Genomic DNA, 25,394 nt, shown 5'->3' on the forward strand with positions numbered 1-25,394 from the left:
ATAGCACCACACACCTACACTACAGAGAACAGCCTGATCACAGGACACCATATAGCACCACACACCTACACTACAGAGAACAGCCTGATCACAGGACACCATATAGCACCACACACCTACACTACAGAGAACAGCCTGATCACAGGATACCATATAGAACTACACACCTACACTACAGAGAACAGCCTGATCACCAGAGACCATATAGCACCACACACCTACACTACAGAGAACAGCCTGATCACAGGACACCATATAGCACCACACACCTACACAGAACAGCCTGATCACAGGACACCATATAGCACCACACACCTACACTACAGAGAATAGTCTGATCACAGGACAACATATATCACCACACACCTACACAGAACAGCCTGATCACAGGACACCATATAGCACCACACACCTACACGACAGAGAACAGCCTGATCACCAGAGACCATATAGCACCACACACCTACACTACAGAGAACAGCCTGATCTCACAGGACACCATATAGCACCACAAACCTACACTACAGAGAACAGCCTGATCACAGGATACCATATAGAACCGCACACCTACACTACAGAACAGCCTGAACACCAGAGACCATATAGCACCACACACCTACACTACGGAGAACAGCCTGATCACAGGACACCATATAGCACCACATACCTACACTACAGAGAACAGCCTGATCACAGAACACCATATAGCACCACACCTACACAGAACAGCCTGATCACAGGACAACATATAGCACCACAATCCTACACTACAGAGAACAGCCTGATCACAGGACACCATATAGCACCACACACCTACACAGAACAGCCTGATCACAGGACAACATATAGCACCACACACCTACACTACAGAGAACAGCCTGATCACAGGACACCATATAGCACCACACACCTACACTACAGAGAACAGTCTGATCACAGGACAACATATAGCACCACACACCTACACTACAGAGAACAGCCTGATCACAGGACACCATATAGCAACCACACACCTACACTACAGAGAACAGCCTGATCACAGGACACCATACACCTACACTACAGAGAACAGCCTGATCACCAGAGACTATATAGCACCACACACCTACACTACAGAGAACAGTCTGATCACAGGACACCATATATCACCACACACCTACACAGAACAGCCTGATCACAGGACACCATATAGCACCACACACCTACACGACAGAGAACAGCCTGATCACCAGAGACCATATAGCACCACACACCTACACTACAGAGAACAGCCTGATCTCACAGGACACCATATAGCACCACAAACCTACACTACAGAGAACAGCCTGATCACAGGATACCATATAGAACCGCACACCTACACTACAGAACAGCCTGAACACCAGAGACCATATAGCACCACACACCTACACTACAGAGAACTGCCTGATCACAGAACACCATATAGCACCACACCTACACAGAACAGCCTGATCACAGGACAACATATAGCACCACAATCCTACACTACAGAGAACAGCCTGATCACAGGACACCATATAGCACCACACACCTACACAGAACAGCCTGATCACAGGACAACATATAGCACCACACACCTACACTACAGAGAACAGCCTGATCACCAGAGACCATATAGCACCACACACCTACACTACAGAGAACAGCCTGATCACCAGAGACCATATAGCACCACACACCTACACTACAGAGAACAGCCTGATCACAGGACACCATATAGCACCACACACCTACACTACAGAGAACAGCCTGATCACAGGACACCATATAGCACCACACACCTACACTACAGAGAACAGCCTGATCACAGGATACCATATAGAACTACACTACAGAGAACAGCCTGATCACCAGAGACCATATAGAACTACACACCTACACTACAGAGAACAGCCTGATCACAGGACACCATATAGCACCACACACCTACACTACAGAGAACAGCCTGATCACCAGAGACCATATAGAACTACACACCTACACTACAGAGAACAGCCTGATCACAGGACACCATATAGCACCACACACCTACACTACAGAGAACAGCCTGATCACAGGACACCATATAGCACCACACACCTACACAGAACAGCCTGATCACAGGACACCATATAGCACCACACACCTACACTACAGAGAACAGCCTGATCACAGGACACCATATAGCACCACACACCTACACTACAGAGAACAGCCTGATCACAGGACACCATATAGCACCACACACCTACACTACAGAGAACAGCCTGATCACAGGACACCATATAGCACCACAAACCTACACTACATAACAGCCTGAACACCAGAGACCATATAGAACCGCACACCTACACTACATAACAGCCTGAACACCAGAGACCATATAGCACCACACACCTACACTACATAACAGCCTGAACACCAGAGACCATATAGCACCACACACCTACACTACAGAGAACAGCCTGATCACAGGACACCATATAGCACCACACACCTACACAGAACAGCCTGATCACAGGACACCATATAGCACCACACACCTACACAGAACAGCCTGATCACAGGACACCATATAGCACCACACACCTACACTACAGAGAACAGTCTGATCACAGGACACCATATAGCAACCACACACCTACACTACAGAGAACAGCCTGATCACAGGACACCATATAGCACCACACACCTACACTACAGAGAACAGCCTGATCACAGGACACCATATAGCACCACACACCTACACTACAGAGAACAGCCTGATCACAGGACACCATATAGCACCACACACCTACACTACAGAGAACAGCCTGATCACAGGACACCATATAGCACCACACACCTACACTACAGAGAACAGTCTGATCACAGGACAACATATAGCACCACACACCTACACTACAGAGAACAGCCTGATCACAGGACACCATATAGCACCACACACCTACACTACAGAGAACAGCCTGATCACAGGACACCATATAGCACCACACACCTACACAGAACAGCCTGATCACAGGACACCATATAGCACCACACACCTACACTACAGAGAACAGTCTGATCACAGGACAACATATAGCACCACACATCTACACTACAGAGAACAGCCTGATCACGGGACACCATATAGCACCACACACCTACACTACATAACAGCCTGAACACCAGAGACCATATAGAACCGCACATCTACACTACATAACAGCCTGAACACCAGAGACCATATAGCACCACACACCTACACTACAGAGAACAGCCTGATCTCACAGGACACCATATAGCACCACACACCTACACTACGGAGAACAGCCTGATCACCAGAGACCATATAGCACCACACACCTACACTACAGAGAACAGCCTGATCTCACAGGACACCATATAGCACCACACACCTACACTACAGAGAACAGTCTGATCACAGGACACCATATAGCACCACACACCTACACTACAGAGAACAGCTTGATCACAGGACACCATATAGCACCACACACCTACACTACAGAGAACAGCCTGATCACAGGATACCATATAGAACCGCACACCTACACTACAGAGAACAGTCTGATCACAGGACACCATATAGCACCGCACACCTACACTACAGAGAACAGTCTGATCACAGGACACCATATAGCACCACACACCTACACTACAGAGAACAGCCTGATCACAGGACACCATATAGCACCACACACCTACACTACAGAGAACAGCCTGATCACAGGACACCATATAGCACCACACACCTACACAGAACAGCCTGATCACCAGAGACCATATAGCACCACACAACTACACTACAGAAAACAGCCTGATCACAGGACACCATATAGCACCACACACCTACACTACAGAGAACAGTCTGACCACACACCTACACTACAGAGAACAGCCTGATCACAGGACACCATATAGCACCACACACCTACACAGAACAGCCTGATCACAGGACACCATATAGCACCACACACCTACACTACAGAGAAAAGCCTGATCACAGGACACCATATAGCACCACACACCTACACTACAGAGAACAGCCTGATCACAGGACACCATATAGCACCACACACCTACACAGAACAGCCTGATCACAGGACACCATATAGCACCACACACCTACACTACAGAGAACAGCCTGATCACAGAACACCATATAGCACCACACACCTACACTACAGAGAACAGCCTGATCACAGGACACCATATAGCACCACACACCTACACAGAACAGCCTGATCACAGGACACCATATAGCACCACACACCTACACTACAGAACAGCCTGATCACAGGACACCATATAGCACCACACACCTACACTACAGAGAACAGCCTGATCACAGGATACCATATAGAACCGCACACCTACACTACAGAACAGCCTGAACACCAGAGACCATATAGCACCACACACCTACACTACGGAGAACAGCCTGATCACCAGAGACCATATAGCACCACACACCTACACTACAGAGAACAGCCTGATCACAGGACACCATATAGCACCACACACCTACACTACAGAGAACAGCCTGATCACAGGACACCATATAGCACCACACACCTACACTACAGAGAACAGCCTGATCACAGGATACCATATAGAACTACACACCTACACTACAGAACAGCCTGAACACCAGAGACCATATAGCACCACACCTACACTACAGAGAACAGCCTGATCACAGGACACCATATAGCACCACACACCTACACTACAGAACAGCCTGATCACAGGACACCATATAGCACCACACACCTACACTACAGAGAACAGCCTGATCACAGGATACCATATAGAACTACACACCTACACTACAGAACAGCCTGAACACCAGAGACCATACAGCACCACACCTACACTACAGAGAACAGCCTGATCACAGGACACCATATAGCACCACACACCTACACTACAGAGAACAGCCTGATCACAGGACACCATATAGCACCACACACCTACACTACAGAGAAAAGCCTGATCACAGGACACCATATAGCACCACACACCTACACAGAACAGCCTGATCACAGGACACCATATAGCACCACACACCTACACTACAGAGAACAGCCTGATCACAGGACACCATATAGCACCACACACCTACACTACAGAGAACAGCCTGATCACAGGATACCATATAGAACTACACACCTACACTACAGAACAGCCTGAACACCAGAGACCATATAGCACCACACCTACACTACAGAGAACAGCCTGATCACAGGACACCATATAGCACCACACACCTACACTAAAGAGAACAGCCTGATCACCAGAGACCATAGGGAACCACACACCTACACTACAGAGAACAGCCTGATCACAGGACACCATATAGCACCACACACCTACACTACAGAGAACAGCCTGATCACAGGACACCATATAGCACCACACACCTACACTAAAGAGAACAGCCTGATCACCAGAGACCATAGGGAAACACACACCTACACTACAGAGAACAGCCTGATCACAGGACACCATATAGCACCACACACCTACACTACAGAGAACAGCCTGATCACCAGAGACCATATAGCACCACACACCTACACTACAGAGAACAGTCTGATCACAGGACACCCTATAGCACTACACACCTACACTACAGAGAACAGCCTGATCACAGGACACCATATAGCACCACACACCTACACTACAGAGAAAAGCCTGATCACAGGACACCATATAGCACCACACACCTACACAGAACAGCCTGATCACAGGACACCATATAGCACCACACACCTACACTACAGAGAACAGCCTGATCACAGGACACCATATAGCACCACACACCTACACTACAGAGAACAGCCTGATCACCAGAGACCATATAGCACCACACACCTACACTACAGAACAGCCTGATCACAGGACACCATATAGAACTACACACCTACACTACAGAACAGCCTGAACACCAGAGACCATATAGCACCACACACCTACACTACAGAGAACAGTCTGATCACAGGACACCATATAGCACCACACACCTACACTACAGAGAAGCCTGAACACCAGAGACCATATAGCACCACACACCTACACTACAGACAACAGCCTGATCACCAGAGAACAGCCTGATCACAGGACACCATATAGCACCACACACCTACACTACAGAGAACAGCCTGATCACCGAACACCATATAGCACTACACACACACACACAAAGTTGCCAATTTATTAGGTACACCCATCCAGTACCAGTTCTGGATGCATAGAGGGGGCAGGGTCAGAATAGTCTGATTTTTTGGGGGCATGGAAACGTTGCTAAATTGGTATCAAGGGACCTGACCGAGGGACATGACCTGTGCCAGGAAACCATTCCCCACACACCACCAGCCTTTACTGTTGACAGCAGACAGGATGGGGCCATGGACTCATGCTACTTATGTCAAATCCTGACTCTGACATCAGCATGATGCAACAGGAACCGGGATTCGTTGGACCAGGTAATGTTTTCCACTCCTCAGTTGTCCTGTGTTGGGGATGGCGTGCCCACTGGAGGCGCTCTTGTTTTTAGCTGATAGGAGTGGAGCCCGGTGTGACAAGGACCGGCGAGTTATGAATTCCCGAGATACAGTTCAGCAGTGGTTCCCAAACTGTGCCGGCGCGACGGGTCGGTGCAGGATGTTCTCCAATGCTGGAAGGGGGTCCTGAATGAAAACGTTTGGGAACCCCTGGCGCACACCACTGCTGTTCTGTGTCGTTATTTTCCCGTTTGTGGCCCGCCTGTTACCTGTTATTCTTGCCATTCTCCTTCGACCTCATCAGGGAGCTGTTTTCGCCCACAGGACTGCCATCTGACTAGATGTTTTTGTTTGTTGCACCATTCTCGGTAAACCCTAGACACTGATGTGGGTGAAAAGCCCAGGAGGCCGGACATTTCTGAGATACTGGAACAAGCGCCTGGCAGCGACTCGCTGTCTGTAGGAGCGGACTATTTTCGTGAACGAGGTGGTGTATCTAATAAAAGTCACACTGTTACGCAGCCTGGCTTACCACACATATAACTTTAGTTACTGTACTAGCCAAGTCAGAGACATACTTCTTCAAACATTGGGTTGACATCAACTCAGTCTAACAATTCCCCTAGACATTCACCAAGAAGCCTGAACTGAAAGAGATGAGTGGGAGGTATTCAGCCACTCTTGGGGAATAATGGAAGTGAAATGGGAACGGCTTCTTTACTCTGGAAAAGCCAACATCTCCGTATGCCCTCTTACCCAGGTCTCCTAGCTGTACATGTCCCAGGACATAGAGACCACTCTTCTTGATGTCGTTGATGAAGGTGATGAGACCTACACTGCTACGGGGGTTAGATACCATCAGCAACACCTGGGGTCTCCAGAACTTCACATGGTCCTTACGCACGTCCAACATCAACAGGTACTTACGCACCTGGAGGGAGAGAAAGAGAGACCGGTTACAACAGAGCTATATACTGTATTCTCTATAGCAGTGGTTCCCAACCGTTTTGGGTTAAATGTACCACCAACTGAATTTTGCTCTGCCAGAAGGAGTACCCCCTCTGGTCTCATGAGCCTTCTCAATTACCCCATGGATAGGCCAAGTACTCCCAGGGGTCCTAGTACCCATGCTTGGTAACCACTGCTCTATACTGCACACACAATAGTTATCAGGACTGGATGACTGGTAACACACAGAGGCAGAATCTTAATTTGACCAATAGTCACAGCAAAATACTTTTAGTCCGGTAGTTAGGCTATTAGCCGTAGGCTACATGAAAGGTGCAATACTGTTAAGATAACCATGTGTTAGTGTGGGCTTTCAGTGAATTCATTTCAATCAAAGCTCCTCTGCATTTCCTTCGGCACAGTAAAATTCTCAGCAACAGAAGACTGATCAAATGAAGATCCTACATGTGTAGAGTACATTGGTTGCCAAGGCATGTTGCTACTACTGTAGTGGCCAGATGATTTGGCAAACTCCCCAGTTGTTCATTGTTATACCATACATGTTCATGTCATATACATTATGTTTGGTACAACAACAAACCACAGAGGAGTTGGCTAAATCACAGATCTGGTTACTAAAGGCAACTAGAAAAATGGTGTATATCGCTAAAGTTTAACACTCTGAATAAAACCATTCTTTCACTCTCCTCTGACACACGTTTTTGTGCATCCCCCACACCAAGCTCCCTGTCTGCAGAGTGTCTGTGTGGTCTAGTCAGGATTCCGCCAATGCAGAAACAAATTGGATCCACAATCAGAATCCCATTAAGACATGAGCCTGTAGCAGAGACTGCAGACTAGGGAGTGTGTAGGAGGGGTGTGTGTGGTGGTCATGAAGAGATAGTTGTCAATAAGGAAAGGGAGTACCGACGACCTCCAGCCATATTCTCATTACATAAAATCACAGAGCTGTAATTATATCTATAGTACTAATGTTGAAACATTCCAAGTCTGGAACATAAACCTGCCTCTCCTATATTCATTCCTGTTACCTAGCCAACCATAGAGATAATTAGCAAATACTAGGTCCAAATGGCAGATATTCAAGATAATGGGACTATTAAAATCCTCTGAAAACATTGTTCCTTCCACCTTCCTTGGAGTGATCACTGAAGGGGCATGGCTGGATATGTGAAAGATGTGTAGTCTAAGTTTCCTTAAGATCACTGTTTACTTTACAGGAGACACTAAGTATTTTAATAACTAATCACTATGATAAAAAGTACTGAAACCATGCTTATGACCAGACAACCTCATCTGAATAATTAGTGTGTGTGTGTATGCATGTTTATGTGAGAGTGTGTGCATGTTCATGTTTACATACTGCTAATGATGAGAACGCTAAACACTCATAATAACACAATCATAATCATCATTATCAAAGTTTCTGCTAAACAGAGAAAGGTCCTGGAGTCAATGTGCTTCTGCCTCCTCCACTCATCTACCGCTCCATCTCTCCCTCACGCCGTCTCTCTCCATCACCCTCTCTCCTGATCCATCTCCATCTTCTGATCCATCACTTCTATTCTCAATCACTCCTCTCCATTACCCTCTTCCATTTCATTTCCAACTTGTATTATTTTATCAATCTATAAACTTAATTTCTATCACTCCTTCAATACGATCAGCTTGCATCTCCTTGGCTGGATCACATGAATCCCTTCTTCGTCTTTCCTCAATGTCACCCAGTTGGCACCGATCCATACTGAGCACTGCCGAAACATGCACCCTCGTAATCCCCAGACACACGCACACACACAGTTTAGTTTAATCTAAGTGGGCCAGTCTCTCTGCGTTCCCCTCGTTTCCCTCTCTCCCTGGGGACTGGGGGATGGGGAGGAGAGGAGGAGAGGGAGCAGTGGAGGAGAAAGGCTCAATAAGTTAAGTGGCTGTAATAATGCTCCTGGAGCAGCCTAGCTTTTGACAGGCTCCTGGCACCTTACTGCCCTGGCAACCGTCCCCTTGGCAACGGTCCCTCCTAGCAACACTACCCCCCTCCTTGAAAATATGGTGTGCAGAGCAAAAGGCTTGTAAAATAGAGGACAAATGCACAAACACTTCTGGATAAGAGGCTTGGGCGGTATACCGTATATACACACACCTTATACCAGGGTATTTCCAAATAGCCATGGGATGGTTTTTCCAATACCGTCAAAACTATTTATTTGAAGTTTTTCAATAAATTGTAATATTTGTAGCTACTTAAGTAAATTCCCCACAGTCAACTTGTGCAATACGTTAGGAGATAAAGCAAATAGCGTTCTTAAATTTCACCTGGCACATTATTCTACATTATGAAGCTTACCATAGTTGAGCAACTTGTTTGTAAATATGGCCATCATATTTATAATGTTTATTACATTTACATTTAAGTCATTTAGCAGACGCTCTTATCCAGAGCGACTTACAAATTGGTGCGTTCACCTTAAGACATCCAGTGGAACAGCCACTTTACAATAGTGCATCTAAATCTAGTAAGGGGGGGGGGGGGGGGGGGTGAGAAGGATTACTTTATCCTATCCTAGGTATTCCTGAAAGAGGTGGGGTTTCAGGTGTCTCCGGAAGGTGCTGTCCTGGCGTCGTGAGGGAGTTTGTTCCACCATTGGGGGGCCAGAGCAGCGAACAGTTCTGACTGGGCTGCGCGGAACTGTACTTCCTCAGTGGTAGGGAGGCGAGCAGGCCAGAGGTGGATGAACGCAGTGCCCTTGTTTGGGTGTAGGGCCTGATCAGAGCCTGGAGGTACTGAGGTGCCGTTCCCCTCACAGCTCCGTTTATGATAGAAATAATGTAGCCAGCTGCATTTCCTATGTTTTAAAGTTAATCTAGCATTTTACTGGAGAAAAGTAGGCTGGTTACACTGAGAAAAGTAGCTCCACATCAGTCAGAGCGCTGTCTGCTGATATGCCTGTTCGTGAATTTTCATTTGAGTGGAGAAGTGCAACAGAAGCACAAAATTAGTCTGATGACGAGCAGAAATTACAACAAGAAGCTTTTTAGACCTGCGTTTACAAAACGCAGCCAAAATACACTATTTCTTATGCATTTTATATTGTTTTCCTGTATGAACTAATTCTGCATTAATGCGACCCTCAAGTTTAATTTGCTAGACATCTAAGAGGCTGAATTAATAAGGCGACAGGGGATCATATTGTGTTAGCTTTCTGCCATGTTTGAGAAGTCAAAGCCCTTTGGATGAGTTCTGTATAACTGCCACTGTTATCTTGATTCTCTGGTGCTTTTTTCCCTTCTCTCTTCTCAGCCCGTCTGCTAATCCCCCTCCCTCAAGTCAGAGCAAGCAGGCCCGTTGCCCTAGTGAATCCAGACTCCACACATGTACGGATGCTGCACTAGCGACAGCACCGTTGTTGTTCCTTCAGAGAAGGATGCATAACAAATGGGTTCACTTGCACAGCGTTGCTCATTCACAATCGCTTGAAGATGTCTAAACTCACCAAAAAAGACATTCAGTAACTCCTATATATGTTTAACTTTGAGCTAGATTGCCTGTCTTTGCGATTCATTTATTTTAGTTTGCGCTCGTTAACATACAATACTTATCTAGCAGCTTGAAATTCGCTATTAATTATGCAAATTTTGTTAGCATTCTGGTAATAGACGCCCAATGGGCTTTTATGCAGTTTTGTGTACTAAACCGGTAATACCGTAAATCCCGAGATGAGAAGTACAGTATAACGATCTGGACACAGCTCAACCCTACTGGATGACATCATAATGTTCTGCAGACTGATGTAGCTGAGGAAGTGAATGTGGCGCAGAAGTGTGTGTGTGTACACACGGTACTGTGTACCTGGTGGAAGATGAGAGCCTGGCTGATATAGCCCCAGCTGCTGGTAGGGCTGAGGTAGTGGATGAGCAGCAGTAGAAGCAGCATGAAGGCGATAGAGGCTGAGGCGTAGATAGAGTTGATCAGGAACATCATAACAGCACAGCCCACGATGCCAAGCACACAGGTATGCCACGTGAAGTAACGGAATGTGGGCCTGGAGGGAGAGGGGAGAGGGTTTATACACACACACACGTAAATGCATTTGCTTTCAGAGATGCAAATTATCTTAATTTCTCTCTCGCTTTCCCACTCACGTGAGCATTCTAAGTGAATGTAAAACTCCATCTAAGCATGATAAACAACTGGAGGTGAGTCAGTATATAGAAAGTGATGGGGTTATTTATCTGCTGTGTTTTTGTGAGCAGTCTTAATGACTAACTGCATCTATAGAAAAGGTGTACAGTTTGTGTGTAGTGTCCATGCACGTGTGTGTGTTAATGTGCGTGAGTTTGAGCGAGAGTAAATTAGTGTGTGTTAGTTCATGTGTGAGTGAGTGAGACAATTGAGACATGGACTGTGTGTGTGTGCCATTCAGATGGTGAATGGTCAAGACTAAATATTTAAGTGCCTTTGAACGGGGTATGGCAGTAGCTGACAGGCGCACCGGTTTGAGTCAAGAACAGCAACGCTGCTGGGTTTCCCGCAACAGTTTTCTGTGTATCAAGAACGGTCCACCAAGGGACATCCAGCCACCAACCAAGGGACATCCAGCCACCAACCAAGGGACATTGGAGTCAACATGGGCCAGCATCCCTGTGGAAAGCTTTCGAAAGTAAAGCCCATGTCTCAATGATTTGAGGCTGTTCTAAGGGTAAAATGGGGTGGTGCAACTCAATGTTTTATGCATCACTGCTGTAGATATTCTTAGTTTAGCGTGTGTTAATTCCCCTACACTCAGCAAAAAAAGAAACGTCCTCTCACTCTCAACTGCGTTTATTTCAGAAAACTTAACATGTGTAAATATTTGTATGAACATAAGATTCAACAACTGAGAAATAAACTGAACAGGTTCCACAGACATGTGACTAACAGAAATTGAATAATGAGTCCCTGAACAAGGGGGGGGGGGTCAAAATCAAAAGTAACAGTCAGAATCTGGTGTGGCCACCAGCTGCATTAAGTACTGCAGTGCCTCTCCTCCTCATGGACTGCACCAGATTTGCTAGTTCTTGCTGTGAGATGTTACCCCACTCTTCCACCAAGGCACCTGCAAGTTCCCGGACATTTCTGGGGGGAATGGCCCTAGCCCTCACCCTCAAATCCAACAGGTCCCAGACGTGCTCAATGGGATTGAGATCCAGGCTCTTCGCTGGCCATGGCAGAACACTGACATTCCTGTCGTGCAGGAAATCACGCACAGAAGGAGCAGTATGGCTGGTGGCATTGTCATGCTGGAGGGTCACGTCAGGATGAGCCTGCAGGAAGGGTACCACATGAGGGAGGAGGATGTCTTCCCTGTAACACACAGCGTTGAGATTGCCTGCATGACAACAAGCTCAGTCCGATGACGCTGTGACACACTGCATGATGGACCTCCAAATTGATCCTGCTCATTCCTTTGACGATAAACGCAAATCCGACCATCACCCCCGGTGAGACAAAACCGCGACTCGTCAGTGAAGAGCACTTTTTGCCAGTCCTGTCTGGTCCAGGGACGGTGGGTTTGTGCCCATGGGTGATGTTGCCGGTGATGTCTGGTGAGGACCTGCCTTTACAACAGGCCTACAAGCCCTCAGTCCAGCCTCTCAGCCTATTGCATAGTCTGAGCACTGATGGAGGGATTGTGTATTCCTGGTGTAACTCTGGCAGTTGTTGTGCAGGTGTTACACTTGGTCTGCCACTACGAGGACGATCAGCTGTCCGTCCTGTCTCCCTGTAGCGTTGTCTTAGACATCTCACAGTACAGACATCGCAATTTATTGCCCTGGCCACATCTGCAGTCCTCATGCAGCATGACCAAGGCACATTCACGGAGATGAGCAGGGACCATCTATCTTTTGGTGTTTTTCAGAATCCGTAGAAAGGCCTCTTTAGTGTCCTAAGTTTTCATAACTGTGACCTTAATTGCATACCCTCTGTAAGCTGTTAGTGTCTTAACAACCGTTCCACAGGTGCTTGTTCATTAATTGTTTATGGTTCATTGAACCAGCATGCGAAACAGTGTTTAAACCCTTTACAATTAAGATCTGTGAAGTTATGAGTTTTTACTAATTATCTTTGAAAGACAGGGTCCTGAAATGGGACGTTTCTTTTTTTTGCTGAATTTATGTATGGATAGCATTTTGATACTGCTATTTGGGTTGTTAATTGAATTTGTCTGCCATTCTTGATTTATTTTCTTACATTCTAGCGGTTTGACATTTGACTGCATTGTTAGGAGCTTGTAACATAAGCATTTCGCTGCATCGCTATAACACCTGTTGAACTGTGTACACGACCAAGAAACTTCAATTTGACTTGATAAAGGTCAGCCATTTTGGTCAGGGAGTTGGTCAACCATGGTGTGATAAGATAGTGGAAAATAATGAATTGATCTGCACTTTGTGTTTGTTAGCTAGCCAGCCAGTTTAAAGGGCTGCCAATATTATGCCAACATTCCATTCAAACAATGCAGTCAATCCACAGCCATACACCGGTTGAAATCAGCTAATGATAGAATTTAGACAAGTTGTAAATGCAACAAGTACTGTTCTTGTATCGTATAATAGCAGTCACAGCTTTCCAAGAAAACAAACATTGAGGGCTCCATTTCAACAAGCCTATCACAATGGTAAATCTAAGCGCAGGAAACAGTGTTATAGTTTCAGGGGTGTCAGAAATATTTTTGCCATTTTCACCATCACAAATAACAGCGCACTTGCTGGCGTTGGAGCGAAAGGGCCGGGTTTTGATGAATAAACAAGTTGTGGGTGTGTCAAGGCTCGCCCCCTCACTGGCCAATCAGAACGTGCTCCATGGTCAAATGTGTGGTTGCTTCAAATTGTGTACTTAATGTCTTTATGTATTGCCTTGGAATCTTCTCCAATTCTGACATTTTTTATTTAAATAGGCAAGTCAGTTAAGAACACATTCTTATTTACAATGGACGGCCTAGGAACAGTGGGTTAACTGCCAGGGGCAGAACGACTAACTGTAAAGTTAGTTTGTTAAATGGCTTAGAGAAATGAAATAAAATGTAGACCTATTTCAACCCATTTGCAGTCCACATCGTTCTAAGTAATTGCATGTCTTCAATAGCATTCAAACTGAAATAGAGGCTAGGCCTACTGTACATTGCATTATTTTTTTCACCTTTATTTAACCAGGTAGGCAAGTTGAGAACAAGTTCTCATTTACAATTGCGACCTGGCCAAGATAAAGCAAAGCAGTTCAACACATACAACGACACAGAGTTACACATGGAGTAAAACAAACATACAGTCAATAATACAGTATAAACAAGTCTATATACAATGTGAGCAAATGAGGTGAGAAGGGAGGTAAAGGCAAAAAAGGCCATGGTGGCAAAGTAAATACAATATAGCAAGTAAAACACTGGAATGGTAGATTTGCAATGGAAGAACGTGCAAAGTAGAAATAAAAATAATGGGGTGCAAAGGAGCAAAATAAATTAATTAATTAAATACAGTTGGGAAAGAGGTAGTTGATTGGGCTAAATTATAGGTGGGCTATGTACAGGTGCAGTAATCTGTGAGCTGCTCTGACAGTTGGTGCTTAAAGCTAGTGAGGGAGATAAGTGTTTCCAGTTTCAGAGATTTTTGTAGTTCGTTCCAGTCATTGGCAGCAGAGAACTGGAAGGAGAGGCGTCCGAGTATGGACATGCCAAACATTGTCAATAAGCAAGGTTAAATTCATTATTGTTAAGGCCTAAAAAGACAACCTATAAAACTAATTTTAAACAAAACAACTTGTTTTAAATTGGCGATGTCAGACTTACAGGCACCACAATTGCTCCCCGCTGGGAGAATGTTAAAACACAGACTATGGAGGGTTTTCACAGTAGCTGGACAAAGATCCAATATAGAGAAAGAGAGAATGTCTACTCACTGTTATAGTGCTCTCAAATAGGTCTGTTTTATGAACAAAATCGGAACCATTTTACAATCAGATCGCATTCAAACATCTCCAGAAGTTGCATTGCATGCGCACCACATATGTTGTAACCGTAAAACCAGAAAGGTGAATCATTCTAATAAGATTGGTTGTAAAAAAGAAAAAATACTTTTTTTATAAACAATAAAGGTAAAATGTAATGTCATCATAAAAATGGCCAGCATAAAAAAAATACATTGCTGTTGAACCAGCCGTTGTTATATAGGCCTACGGGAGGGCTTGGGTTGTGCTGTTGAACCAGCCGTTGTTATATAGGCCTACGGGAGGGCTTGGGTTGTGCTGTTGAACCAGCCGTTGTTATATAGGCCTACGGGAGGGCTTGGGTTGTGAACATATGAAATGGAAAACAAACAATTGTTACAGGTTACTTCTAAATACGAGGTTCACTGAGGTTCTCATCTGTCGTTTCAGGATGGGCATGGACACGTAATCTACATCATGGACTGGGTTTTACGTTTGTCCAATACCTGACCTGAATGGCCAGAATAATGTGGGCCTGCCAAAAATGCATAGATAAGGGAATGTCTGCACACTGTTTAACTCCTCTCAAATGTTATATTTTAATAAAGGGTCGGTGATTAAGATTTATTTCCAAGCGATCTCAGGAACCAAACCCTTTATCGACAGTCTTGACTACTTGGCAATTGCATTGGGTAAGACAAAAAAAAGGCATTTATTGAGAGGGGATGCTATGCCAAATAAAACAAAATAAGAAAAAATGTTTTTATGTTAATAAATACGAACTATACAGGCACCAAAAGCACTTTATGCTACTCTTGTTCCATATGTGCAGTGTGCGTCACGGCTGGATAGGCCGCGACGGAGTTTCTGTTGTCAGAAAAAAGGAGGTTCTGCTGTCAAAATTCATGATATAACCAACTGAGTTCCTGCTAAAAGCAGGTTTTGGTTGGTCTTAAAAATCCATATCAGCACTGCCTGAAATTAGCACAGTAATGCCCCAACATCTAGTGGAAAGCCCTTCTAGAAGAGTGGAGGCTGTTATAACAGCAGACGAGGGACCAACTCCATTTAAATCCCATGATTTTGGAACGAGATGTTCGACGAGCAGGCATCCACATACTTATGGTAGTGTATCACATGCCTTACTTGTATTTTCCACCAAAATAAAAGCAGGATTATGCCTCTACCACCATTCATTCCAATTAGACTGGTTTGAATTTCCCCCTGACCAAAAGGTCTGCCATTTTCATCCCATTCTGGAACTGAGGGTTTTTGACATATATCCTATTAATTTACTAGAGGGGCTATGTTTGTGAGTGAGTGTAAGCGTGTGTATATATATATATATATATATACAGTGCTTACAGAAAGTCTATACCCCCTTTGACTTTTTTCAACATTTTGTTGCTTAACAAAGTGGGATTGAAAGAGATTAATGGAATTTTTTGTAATCAACTTACAAAATACTCCATAATGTCAAAGTGAAAAGAATATCCGACAATGTGACCTGGATTTTTTTTTTCATTTTGTCGGTCATAGTTGAAGTGTACCTATGATGAAAATTACAGGCCTCTCATCTTTTTAAGTGGGAGAACTTGCACAATTGGTGGCTGACTAAATACTTTTTTGCCCCACTGTATATTCATGTTTCATTCATCTCTAAAAGAAAAATTGATTTCTTCCACTTTGAAGTATTTTGTATAGATCGTTAAAATATACAATTAAATTCATTTTTATTCCCACTTTGTAATACAATCAAATGTGAAAAAGTCCAAGGGAGGTGTGTGTGTGTCAGTGTGTGTGATGTGCGTGTGTAATGCGTCTGAGCTCCCCCATATGGGCAGGTGCAGAAAAGGTAGGGTCATTGATCACGTAGTGACCCTAATCTCCTGCAATAACATCTTCAGCAGATAAACAGCTATTAAGGATAGCTACTGTCATTTCCATCCAAATGAACAGGCCCGGGCCCAGCTGGGAGCGCTAGGCTACGCTAAAAGACAGCTTCATTAACAGAGTGGAACACACCCAAGCACTAAATGCTTCATAGCCCCCACTAAAACGTGATGGGGAGAGAGATAGAGAAGACTACCCTTCTCTCCTTTTCCGTTCTCTCCATCACTAGAGTGAAAAGCTCTTCTTTCCCCTACTATTTGCTCTAACTTTCTCTCCCCACTTTCCATTAGTTTTATTGCCAATTTCACATAATTTGTCACCCCCAATGTCTTACTTCTCAGTGTTAACCCCCCCCTTCCTCCCCTCACATCCCTCCACTCCTCTCTCCCCCCCTTCCTCCCCTCACATCCCTCCACTCCTCTCTCCCTCCCTGACAGTGTTATTATTTTAAAAGCTCACCCTGCCTGTGCTCCCTCTCCACCTCCCTTTCTTTTGCTCTTTGTAATCCCTCTCTCATTAGTGTCAGTGTATCGCTGGCACTCCCCATGTCTCCCCCTTCTTCCCACCTCCCTCCTTGCCCGCAACCCAATCATTTCCCAATGACTGATGTCACTTTGCTGACATCAGCGAAAACAAAAAAAAAGTGTCCACCATCAAGTACTTAGGGAGAGAGAGGGGACCCGGCAGCCAGCCAAAAGACACGTCATGATTAGAGAGGACACAACTGTGCTACTGCCAACCATCACCTTAAAACACCCCCGCTCTGCAAACACACACTCAAGTGCACTCAAAGCTGGCAGATCTAGAAGTACGTCAGTGAGTGCTCATTCAGACATTACGTCAGTCATATCATTCAGAAGGGTCTCTCACTGTAATTAGAGTAACCTTCACAAAATGTACGCCAAGAGTGACAGAATAGTCAGACTCACTGCATGTGTAGTTAATAACAGAGCCTGGGCTTCAAGTCTTACCCAAAAACCTAGCCTGTGTGTGTCTAAGCCAGTCAGCCCGGTCCTCTAAACCCAGTAGTCAGTCACATCAGCAGTGAACATACTGCCCCAGAGGAGCGCTCTGGAAAACTGGAGCCAGTCACTGATGAAGCTGCAGCCAACCCCTTTACACACACATTCAGAAAGATGAAGAGGAGTGTGTTGGACACAGTGGACACATTCACGGGACACCGTTTTTTTTTTTTAATTAAAAAAATATTCACACCCCTATACACAATATTCTTTCACACACGCAGACACACACACTTAACAAGCAGACAGCTCTTCCGCTACATCATAATTCAGCAGTCCCCTCCCCTTCCCATCAGTTAAACAACCGTGTGCCAAATTTAGGGGAAAGGAAATATTTCTGCTAAATTAGTTATGCTAATTACAGAGCAGTTCTCAGGGGAGAGCAGCGCTAAATGGCTTTAAATGATTTTCGCCTGGAAAGAGGTGCAGGGAACACAATCAACAACAACAAAAACAACAACACCCAGAACCCGCCCTGCAACAGCAGCAGCAACATGCTAATATAATTAAGGAAGTGCACCACAGCAGCTAGCCAACCACGTGCCTTATCAGCCCCCAGCTGAACCCCATCGACCAATAGGGAGGGCGATACGGAGAGAGGGAAAAGTTTGGGTAACATACATACACATAAAACTTTCTAACTTTACATACCCTTGACACATGGACAAGCACAGATCTGGACAGAAGTAGTGAGGTAGGAACTTCTAGAGATAGTTTCTCCTTAATGAAAAATGTGTTGTGATATACGTGTCCACACACCAACTCAATCACACATCATTAACGGCATACATTAGAGCTGCACGACATGATTATCTAGGTACTCTTAGCTCTAAGACTAACTGAACTGTGCTGCCTGCTTGAGTGAAAGGAGGTGTGTCTTGGTGTGTGTTTGCGCAGTGGATATTGCATGTCTATATCGTAACTTCAATTAAAATGTGATTAATTGTGATTACATCAACATTTGAGGATTCACAGTATTCAACACACACTTATTTTCAGTCCTTCTCAGATGTGCAGCTGGGAGCTGTGGCCAGTTTATGTCTTAATTAGCATGTGGCCGCAACACCCAGCTGGTGCACACTGTGGAACACTAACTTTCCACACCATCCAACCATCAGATAGAGAGCATGGCATCCTCTCTTCAAAGAAGTAATGAGTCCTAATGTAGCCTAAGCTACTGAAAATAGGCCTTTTACACGATGAAATCATGACAGGAGAGTTTATTCATATTAAAATAGGTGTTCAGACAGACTACTTTAGGAAACTTACTGAAGGGACATACCGTATAGGTCTATAGAGATAATCAGCCAACTCACACACCAGTAAAGCACCCGTCAATCAAAGCCACCAGCAAATATTTCTCCTTTCCTGAAAACATATGAAAAAACCTTGGCCTACCTTTCCAGAAGTAGGCTATAAGATAATGAATTGACGAGGAAAGTATGAAGCGGACAGCTATGCTATAGTATGAAGACGAAATTGGCCATCATCAAAATAGCAACAAATACACACGTCCTCAGCCTATTTATCAGCGACACTGATCAGAGGGAGAGTGTTGGAAAGACTTTTTACTGTGAGGAACTATTAGAATTTGAATGGATGTAAAACAAACCAAAAAAATGACTTTGTTGACGAAAAGCTGGGCACTAAATAATAAGTTCATAAGATAGTGTAAGTGCAATTCCTCAAGAATATCTTAAGATTGAATGATTTTCTTACAAATATGTTCTCACGAATCTTCTTAAGAAGTTTGTTGCTAGGCAATAAATTTAGCTAGCTAGCAATCAGGTAGTTCTGCGCGCACACACACACACACACACACACACACAAAGCTCCGTCAACATTAATAGGACAAAGAAACTAGACACATGCTCAATGCTCAGAGTGCGTAAATGATAGTATGATGTACCAAACATGTGTTTCTCATAAGTGTAGCAGGTTGTGAAATCTGCAAATAGCTCTGGCTGGGCCACTCAAGGACATTCAGAGACTTGCCCCAAAGCCACTCCTGCTTTGTCTTGGCTGTGTGCTTAGTGTCTTGTCCTGTTAGGTGAACTTTGCCCCAGTCGGAGGTCGTGAGCACTCCAGAGCAGGTTTTCATCAAGGATCTCTCTGTACTTTGCATCTTTCCCTCGTTCCCGACTAGTCTCCCAGTCCCTGCATCTGAAAAACATCCATATACTGCCACCACGCTTCACTGTAGGGATGGTGCCAGGTTTCCTCCAGACGTGACGCTTGGCAATCAGGCCAAGGAGTTCAATCTTGGTTTCATCAGACCAGAGAATCTTGTTTCTCATTGTCTGAGAGTCCTTTAGGTGCCTTTTGGCAAACTCCAAGATGGCTATCATGTGCCATTTACTGAGGAGTGGCTTCCGTCTGGCTACTCTACCATAAAGGCCTGATTGGTAGAGTGCTGCAGAGATGGTTGTCCTTCTGGTAGGTTCTCCCTTCTCCACAGAGGAACTCCAGAGCTCTGTCAGAGTGACCATCAGTTTCTTGGTCACCTCCCTGACCAAGGCCCTTCTCCCCCGATTGATCAGTTTGGCCGGGCAGCCAGCTCTTCTTAGAGTATTGGTGGTTCCAAACTTCTTCCATTTAAGAATGATGGAGGCCACTGTGTTCTTGGGGACCTTCAATGCTGCAGAAATCTTTTGGCACCCTTCCCCAGATCTGTGCCTTGACACAATCCTGTCTCGGCGCTCTATGGAAAATTCCTTTAACCTCATGGCTTGGCACTGTCAAATGTGGGACCTTATATAGACGGGTGTGTGCATTTCCAAATCATGTCCAATCAATTGAATATACCAGAGGTGGACTCCAAACAAGTTGTAGAAACATCTCAAGGATGATCAATATAAACAGGATGCACCTGAGCTCAATTTCAAGTCTCATAGCAAAGGGTCTGAATACTTATGTAAATGTGATATCAGTTTTCAATTTTTAATCAATTTGCAAAAATGTTGATAAAACAGTTTTTGCTTCGTCATTACGGGGTAGTGTGTATTGATTGATGAGGAAAAAAACGATTTAATCAATTTTAGAATAAGTCAAGGGGCCTGAATATTTTTAGCGCACTGTACACACACACACAAAACACTGTCCCTCCCACACAGATCCAAACACTGCATACGCCACAGGAGCCTGCTAAGGGGAGAACAGCTCATAATAATGGCTGGAATGGTATCAATCACCTGGAAACCCATGTGTGCTGTGTTTGATACCATTCCACTCATCCTGCTCCAGTCATTACCATGAGCCCGTCCTCCCCAATTAAGGTGCCACCAACACCCCCCCCCCCACACACACACACACACTTGCTGCTGCTACTCTGCTCTTTATAATAAGAATAAGAATATCCATCATGATACCTAGTCACTTTACCCTGCCTTCATGTACATATCTACCTCAAAATACCTCGTACACCTGCACATTGATCTGGTACCTGTACATAGCACAATTCTTCTGTACTTTATGTTATTCCTCACGTTAATTACCATTTCATTTTGTATTATTATTTCTTAACTCTGCATCGTTGGGCAATGTTCTTAAGCAAGCATTCCACTGTAAAGTCTACACCACTTTTATTTGGCGCATGTGATAAATACAGTGACTTAGTACCTGAAGTTAGGAGCCGAGGCCCACTCCAGAGCCAGACAGGCCAGGTCCACAGCTGCATAGACCAGCAGGAAGAAGATGGTTACAATGCTGGCGATGGTGTTCAACTTCCCTGTGAACAACACCAACTATAGATGGAGAAAAGAGTAAAACTGTGATTAATGTTTCATTGACGGGAGAGAGAAAAAGGACGGAGGGAAGGAATAGTTTCTCCTCTGACCTCCCCAATGCTAAGTCAGTCTACCTAGTTGACCCGAGAGGCTCTTTTACAAAAGCATTAATTAGCTATTAACTGAGCCCTCAGCCACAGGCCAGCATGGGCAAATGATGGGCCTGCCAGTGCACCACTCAATCATCTGTGTGTGTGAGATCAGGTCACTCGTCTTCATGCTGTATGCCCAGTCCATGTAACGTGTACATGATACTGCAACATTTCCCCAGATTTGTTCTACTCACCCCTCGCTCCCTCCATCCATTGCTCCCTTTCTCTCGTCTGAGATTGTTTAACATGGAGTGAGATTAGATTATCGTTCGTGTCATCAGTGTATCATTGAAATAGCTGAGAGCGAAAGAGAGCATAAGAGGGATAGAAAGAGGGCCAGGACTAGTGACTCAATGAGCTCTGATACAGGCTAACGATTTCCTCTAATTACTCCCCCACTCCAGCAGAGAAACGGAGTGAGGGATGAGAGAGGAAGAGAAAGACAAGCCATTTAGCCTTTCTCACTTCTTGAAGAGTATCTGACTAGCCAATCATTAACAGAGCTCTCTCCTCTTTGCATCTTTACCCTCCCATCTCCTGCCTCCACTCTCACCCCTGGTCTCCCTTTCTTGTTAAGTCTTGGCCATTTCTCAGTAATCTCAAATGACTTCCCTTTCTCCTCTACTCTCTCAATCCATCTTTCCTTCATCTGAATTGATCAGATTATTGAGCGTGTGAAATTAGACCTAATCTATCCTGTGTCTCACCTATACTAGGAACCAGGATAGGAGGACAGACACCCAGGAGTTCCCATTGTTTTACCTGTACTAGGAACCAGGATAGGAGGACAGACACCCAGGACTTCCCATTGTTTTACCTGTACTAGGAACCAGGATAGGAGGACAGACACCCAGGAGTTCCCATTGTTTTACCTGTACTAGGAACCAGGATAGGAGGACAGACACCCAGGAGTTCCCATTGTTTTACCTGTACTAGGAACCAGGATAGGAGGACAGACACCCAGGAGTTCCCATTGTTTTACCTGTACTAGGAACCAGGATAGGAGGACAGACACCCAGGAGTTCCCATTGTTTTACCTGTACTAGGAACCAGGATAGGAGGACAGACACCCAGGAGTTCCCATTGTTTTACCTGTACTAGGAACCAGGATAGGAGGACAGACACCCAGGACTTCCCATTGTTTTACCTGTACTAGGAACCAGGATAGGAGGACAGACACCCAGGGGTTCCCATTGCCAGATGTCTTCTTAGCTGGAGACAACACCGTGCCTGCAGAGAGCGAGAGCATATGTGAGAGCAAGAGGGAGGTCGAGAAGGAGCAAAACGGAGGGGATTAAAGTTAAGGACCACATTTCACAGTTAATACATGAAATTAATTAAATTAGGAGACTTTCAACTCAAACCAATGCAGCCAAGAACAGGGGATGGAGAGAGGGAGGAAATAAAAGGAGAGGATAGGAGAGAGGAAAGAAAGGTAAGACAGAAGACAAAGCAGATAGTTTTAAACTGGGTGAGATGAGGTGTGTATATGTGTGTTACACTATATTAGCCAGTGAGTGTAGGAGAGTGACAAGGTGATGCCGTATGATAAGAACTTCATTTGAAGTTAGACACCTTTAATCAAACAGTCAACTAGGCAAAGAAGACAAAAAAACAACAACTAAAATCTCTTTTTAACCCCTGAAAAGCATTGCTAGCAATCCAGAGCTGAGTCAGTCAGTTTGGTTCAGTATGGTTTTGAGTAATCTCCCCTGCTCCAGCTGCCCACTACACAGGAACCCTGCTTAATATCGCTATTCATCTCCCCTGCTCCAGCTGCCCACTACACAGGAACCCTGCTTAATATCGCTATTCATCTCCCCTGCTCCAGCTGCCCACTACACAGGAACCCTGCTTAATATCGCTATTCATCTCCCCTGCTCCAGCTGCCCACTACACAGGAACCCTGCTTAATATCGCTATTCATCTCCCCTGCTCCAGCTGCCCACTACACAGGAACCCTGCTTAATATCGCTATTCATCTCCCCTGCTCCAGCTGCCCACTACACAGGAACCCTGCTTAATATCGCTATTCATCTCCCCTGCTCCAGCTGCCCACTACACAGGAACCCTGCTTAATATCGCTAGTCATCTCCCCTGCTCCAGCTGCCCACTACACAGGAACCCTGCTTAATATCGCTATTCATCTCCCCTGCTCCAGCTGCCCACTACACAGGAACCCTGCTTAATATCGCTATTCATCTCCCCTATCCACACAACGCCAGTGAAAGGAGCGACAGAAGCAGCTATAGAGAAAAATAATGAGGGAGAGAACAAGAGAGAAGAGGACATGGGTGTACCCACCAAACAGGTCGTCCCGTGCCAGAGCGTAGAGGATGCGAGAGGCCCCTATCAGGTTACTCATGGCAGCAGACATGGTGGAGGAGTACACACCAACGGTCACCAACGGGTTCCACACATTAATGTCCCGCAGGAAACTGTAGTCCCTCTGGAGGAGAATACTGAGAGAGAAATTAGATTATTATACACAATTCAAATTAAACACGTGTTACCTATGAAGAGTGAATGGTAACACGCAAACACCGCGTTCATCCACCTCTGGCCTGCTCGCCTCCCTACCACTGAGGAAGTACAGTTCCCGCTCAGCCCAGTCAAAACTGTTCGCTGCTCTGGCCCCCCAATGGTGGAACAAACTCCCTCACGACGCCAGGACAGCGGAGTCAATCACCACCTTCCGGAGACACCTGAAACCCCACCTCTTTAAGGAATACCTAGGATAGGATAAAGTAATCCCTCTCACCCCCCCCCTCCCCTTAAAAGATTTAGATGCACTACTGTTCCACTGGATGTCATAAGGTGAATGCACCAATTTGTAAGTCGCTCTGGATAAGAGCGTCTGCTAAATGACTTAAATGTAATGTAAATGTAAACAAACATCGACATGAATAGGTGCAAGAGGAAAGGGGTGAGACAGTGGGTGAAAGAAAGATGTTCCGACTTTATTTGCTGTGTGTTATCTTAATACTTGAATAAGAGATGGAGAGAAATCAGAGAGAAAATGGACACCCCTCTCTGATTGTGCCCTGCCTCAACTCCACCCCTTTCCCACACAATGGAGCTGTAGAAATCAAAATCAGTAAAGCAAGTCTGCTCCTCTCCCCACTGCTCTTCACTCTCACAATATCTCCCTCAACCACTAT

The 25,394-nt window shown here is 45.1% G+C and overlaps 1 protein-coding gene across 1 annotated transcript in view; it reads right to left on the minus strand.

Moving 5' to 3' along the window:
- LOC115119511 (solute carrier family 12 member 9-like) overlaps window positions 1-25,394 on the minus strand; it is a 59,394-nt gene that overhangs the window by 11,973 nt on the left and 22,027 nt on the right. The window contains exons 7-11 of the mRNA XM_065000475.1: window positions 24,538-24,695; window positions 23,381-23,463; window positions 21,975-22,099; window positions 11,329-11,521; window positions 7,269-7,443 (exon numbers count right to left, since the gene is read on the minus strand). Coding sequence (XP_064856547.1) covers window positions 7,269-7,443; window positions 11,329-11,521; window positions 21,975-22,099; window positions 23,381-23,463; window positions 24,538-24,695 — 734 coding nt within the window. The remainder of the gene's footprint in view (window positions 1-7,268; window positions 7,444-11,328; window positions 11,522-21,974; window positions 22,100-23,380; window positions 23,464-24,537; window positions 24,696-25,394) is intronic.

This window comes from Oncorhynchus nerka, linkage group LG14, assembly GCF_034236695.1.
Source record: "Oncorhynchus nerka isolate Pitt River linkage group LG14, Oner_Uvic_2.0, whole genome shotgun sequence".
Taxonomy (NCBI): Eukaryota; Metazoa; Chordata; class Actinopteri; order Salmoniformes; family Salmonidae; genus Oncorhynchus; species Oncorhynchus nerka.